We start from the raw sequence: 4,261 nt of genomic DNA on the forward strand, positions 1-4,261 counted from the left end.
CGTGTTAGCCAGGATGGTCTCCATCTGCTGACCTCGTGATCTGCCCGCCTTGGCTTCCCAAAGTGCTGGGATTACAGGCGTGAGCCACCGCGCCCAGCCCCTGAGGTCCTAACTACATTCTTAAAGTCATTCCTTGGGATTGCACACCAGAGCTCCATCACCATGACTTATAGAACTCAATAAAATGTATCAAGCAGGGACAGCCAGCTGGCACCATAGCACTCACAGTGAAGACGACACAGTGGAATAAGTCCTTCTCCGCCACTAGGTCAGTGAAGAGGCTCCTGTTTTCCCCGCCAGACTCCAAGGAAGCACTTACAGTCACTGTCTCGTTCAGGTGGCTCAGAAGGACACAGCCCTTCTCAGGGGCCTCAGTGTGGAGCAGGTAGGGGACCAGCACCATATACTGCCTGGGAAAGGAAGAAGTGTAAATTAGAGAAAAACTGATGATGGTAAGCGTTTTCATTCATAAATGTGTTTTCATAACAATATGTATTCATTGGTGCAATCAGTTTTATTCCAAAAGTCAATGGACTAAGAACAATACAATGGAGGTTCTGTCACAGATCGGCACAAACATTTTATCTTTTACTCATCAGTCATGCCTCAGCCACACAATCTGGAGCCACGCAACACTGGAGAGTGCTTTCCAAGATGTTACAATTTCACCGGCATTCCTGGCTTTAAAGAGCAATCTGAACTCTTTAAACTTTAACTTTGAACTTCAAAAAGTATCTGAATTCTTGAATATATATCCATAAAAGTGCACACCCACAAACACACACACGTAAATAATAAATTGGGAGTGATTATTCATTTTAAAAAGGACTTACATTAAAATCTGTCTAGATAAACATCACTTTGGAATGAACACCATGACTAGATTTACAGACATTTAACTGAAAGAACTTCAGTAAGCATATATCACTACACAAAACAGCACATGTGTATATTGTGAAATCATTTCGTTAACATCAGCAACACTGAAAAAAAGTATTTGCTGTTTCTCTTAGGCTCCTCAGATACAGCTCAAAGTCAATATGTTATCAACAAGTTTGAAAATTTTGTCAATTATTTACATGCACAACTCCCCATCACACACACACTACACAAACGCACACTATATTTTATTATCATTTCCCTTTATGCTTAATTTCTTGAGGCAACAACATTAATAATTTAATATTAGTATGCCCACGTTTATAAATATATGTTTGTTTCAGAATCACATGGGTGGATAGGTTATCTTTTTCATTAAAAAAAAACAAAAACAAAACAAAACAGGTTCAGGCTGGGAGCAGTGGCTTGTACCTAATTCCCAGCACTTTGGGAGGCTGAGGCAGGAGACTCACTTGAGGCCAGGAGTTTGAGAACAACCTGGGGGCAACATTGTGAGGCCCCCCCGCCATCTCTACAAAAATCAAAATAAAAAGTTTAGCCAGGTTTGGTTGTGTGGTGGCGCATGCCTGTAGTCCCAGTTACTCAGGAGCCTGAGGCAAGAAGGATCACTTAAGCCCAGAAGGTCAAGGCTACAGTGAGCTATGATCGCACCAATGCTTTCCAGCCTGGGTGACAGAGTAAGACTCTGTCTAAAAAAGAAAAGAAAAGAAAAGAAAAGTTTATGTGAGTACTAAAAGTACATATTATTTTGAAAAGTCTTGCCTTTTTTATTTAAATTGTTCAGTGTTTTCAGTTTTTCAGAGGCACAGGCAATTTCTTGTGTAAACCTCACATTCTTGCCTTAGCTTTATTGATGAGTGTCCTTTGTCTCTAATGCCCTCCACGGCATATTTTCCTGTCACTTTCCAGAAGACTGCAACTCAGTATAATCTCTCCACTCTCTGAACTCCTATGGGCTGAAAGAGAATGTGTTTCTGTTGTTGCTTTTTTTGAGTATCTGCCACACGACAGGAATTGTTAAGCGGTCTGTGTATTAAGCCATTTAATCTTCCCAGCAATGCTGTAAGGTACATACATGATACTCTCCATGTTCATGAAAGCTAAAACATGAGATCCTCATCAGTCCCCAAAACTTGAATACATAACAGAAGGATAAAATCCCTGCCCCCATGCCAAATCAGTAAATCATGATGAAAATCTAACTCCTCAAAGCTTTAACGTTTCAACGATTCACAATTCAATGTCTGCAGGGTTAAGCCATTTGTAGAGTAAATTTGCAAGTAAAAACTATTATTTTCTTATATTATTTTACTACCCTTACTTTTCCATTGGCAACATAAACTCTTACCTTTTAAATTGTTTTCTGGACAGGCAATTTGACACAAGAAACCCAATATTATTACTTTACAAAATTAATAGGTGTGAGACTTGGAGGAGAGGATGCAAGGATAATTGAGTTGTGGAATCTGGAACTCAAATTTGGTTTCCTCATCCTCCATGTAGTCTGCTCCAGCACAACAGTCTTGCTACATGTGTTTTAAAGTGTTCCTGGGTAAAGCTATATGCCGTGAATCTCTAGGGCCACTCTTAAATCATCCAAGTTTCAGATGATTTTACTATATGAGTGGTATGGTTTTGTTCTCTAGCAGAGAAGTTGAGGGCAGTTAAGTAACTCACTGACAGTCATTCAGCTAGTCCCTTAAGTCTAATCTTTTTCTGGTATCTGGATGCTTCTGATCTCCTGATCACTGCTCTTTTAAGGACATAATACATAATAAAAATTTATCATTTTTACCTCCCCATCCCCAAATTTTCCCTTTAGCTCTTTGATCTTAATAAGAAGGTGTATACATATATTTATAATTTATCTAATATACTATTTTTATTCTTATAAATTATAAGCCAAAAATTATCATGAGTAAAAATTAATTCCACACATATTTGATATTCTAAAGAGCTGTTTTGTAGGAGTTCAGTTAATATTTTTAAATAGATACTGAAATTGGAACAAATCCAGGTTGACAAACTGGCCCAAGATTTCACTGGTAGTGAGCTGCTAAAATGTTTTAATATATTACTCAATCTTGAATGTTTGCATTTTAAATATTTGCCTTTTTAGCAGGGACTAAATTTAGCAAATATTAAAGTGATAACTTTTAATTTTCTCTTTTTCATTTTATTCCCCTGAAGCCTTCATCTCTCTGAAGCTTACTGCCCCAAGGCAGGGTAGAACGGCTATTGGGTCTCTTTGGCAATCTTTCTCTCATTTATCACATCAAGGGTTAATTCTGGAGGGATAAAGTTAAGTTTTCTCCTTACAAAGGGAGAAAACACCCCTTCTGCTTGTGATAACTAGGGCATGAGGCTTGCTGTTCTTGTAAAAGGATGGTTTCAATGGCAGCATGGTCCTATGCAGTGTAGGACTGCATCCAAAACCACAAATTGCTTCATGTTTCTGACCCAATACACGCCACTCGCTTTATCCATTCAGTCTGCTCTCAGAAAGCAAAATAGCCTCCACATACTCCAAATGCTTTCTGGGTGGAGTGCAGCCGGAAGTAGTAGCGCCCACAGCTGTAGATGAGGTAGAGGGATAGTGGGGGAGAAATGTACCCCTACCGGTTGCCAGGAAACTGTGCAAGGAAAAAGCCTGAGGAAAGCAGGAGACTTACTGGATTGAAGTCCTTATTTCTGCTTTCTGCGCTTTGGCCTGAAGAGGGCTAGTTATGTCAGATGAATAAGGGTAACACACAGAGCAGAGGGACCCCTTATCCCTTTCCCCATTTGGGACTCTGAAGACTTCCCTGTATCAATCTGAAATATAGGAGACACAATAGGCATCTAGAAGTGCAGTGTGGGTATGCAAGAGAGAGGCAGAAGTTTAACCTCTCCAGGACACCTCAGTGCCTATGTGCTATTATTGGACCCAAGAGTTCTCACCATTCTCTGGAAGAAATGTAAAGGCAGCTGGGTTAAGGCCAGGGACCTTAAATGGCCTGATCTGCAAAGGGGCAAAGTGGCCCTGCATCACAGGCTGGGTTGGAACAATAGCCATAGTATTTGAGGCAGGATGCAAAGGTAGGAGTTCTGTGGGATATGAAACAGCTGAAGTGAGACAGTCAGGTAGAGAGGACTGTTGGGTCCTGACCACACGAGAGAAACCAGATGACTAAACTTCAACAGTGCATGCTAGCAGGTAAGAAGAAGTCAGACTGACAGTAGCCAAGAAGGACGGAGAACTTTTTGAGACCAAGGACTCTGACACTTTTCTCTATTAGGAGTTAATGGAGACCACAGTCCTCTAGAGGAGAGGAACTACAGAGAGGTGAAAAAGAAGTCTTATAATTGTTGAATTTTACTA

At 40.3% G+C, this 4,261-nt stretch overlaps 1 protein-coding gene across 2 annotated transcripts in view; it reads right to left on the minus strand.

Annotated features, from left to right (window-relative positions):
• The window catches only part of LOC105541981 (pregnancy zone protein), a 63,007-nt gene extending 62,597 nt beyond the window's left edge, over positions 1-410 (minus strand). Inside the window, exon 1 of one of the 2 annotated variants that reach the window (XM_011983306.1) lies at positions 227-410. Coding sequence is in view for 1 of the 2 variants with exons in the window: in XM_011983305.1 (XP_011838695.1) it covers positions 227-403 (177 nt within the window). In the remaining variant the exon portion in view is untranslated. The remainder of the gene's footprint in view (positions 1-226) is intronic. The other variant, XM_011983305.1, reaches the window with a different exon arrangement.
• Between the last annotated feature and the right edge of the window lie 3,851 nt (positions 411-4,261).

Source organism: Mandrillus leucophaeus, unplaced genomic scaffold (assembly GCF_000951045.1).
Source record: "Mandrillus leucophaeus isolate KB7577 unplaced genomic scaffold, Mleu.le_1.0 Scaffold249, whole genome shotgun sequence".
Lineage (NCBI taxonomy): Eukaryota > Metazoa > Chordata > Mammalia > Primates > Cercopithecidae > Mandrillus > Mandrillus leucophaeus.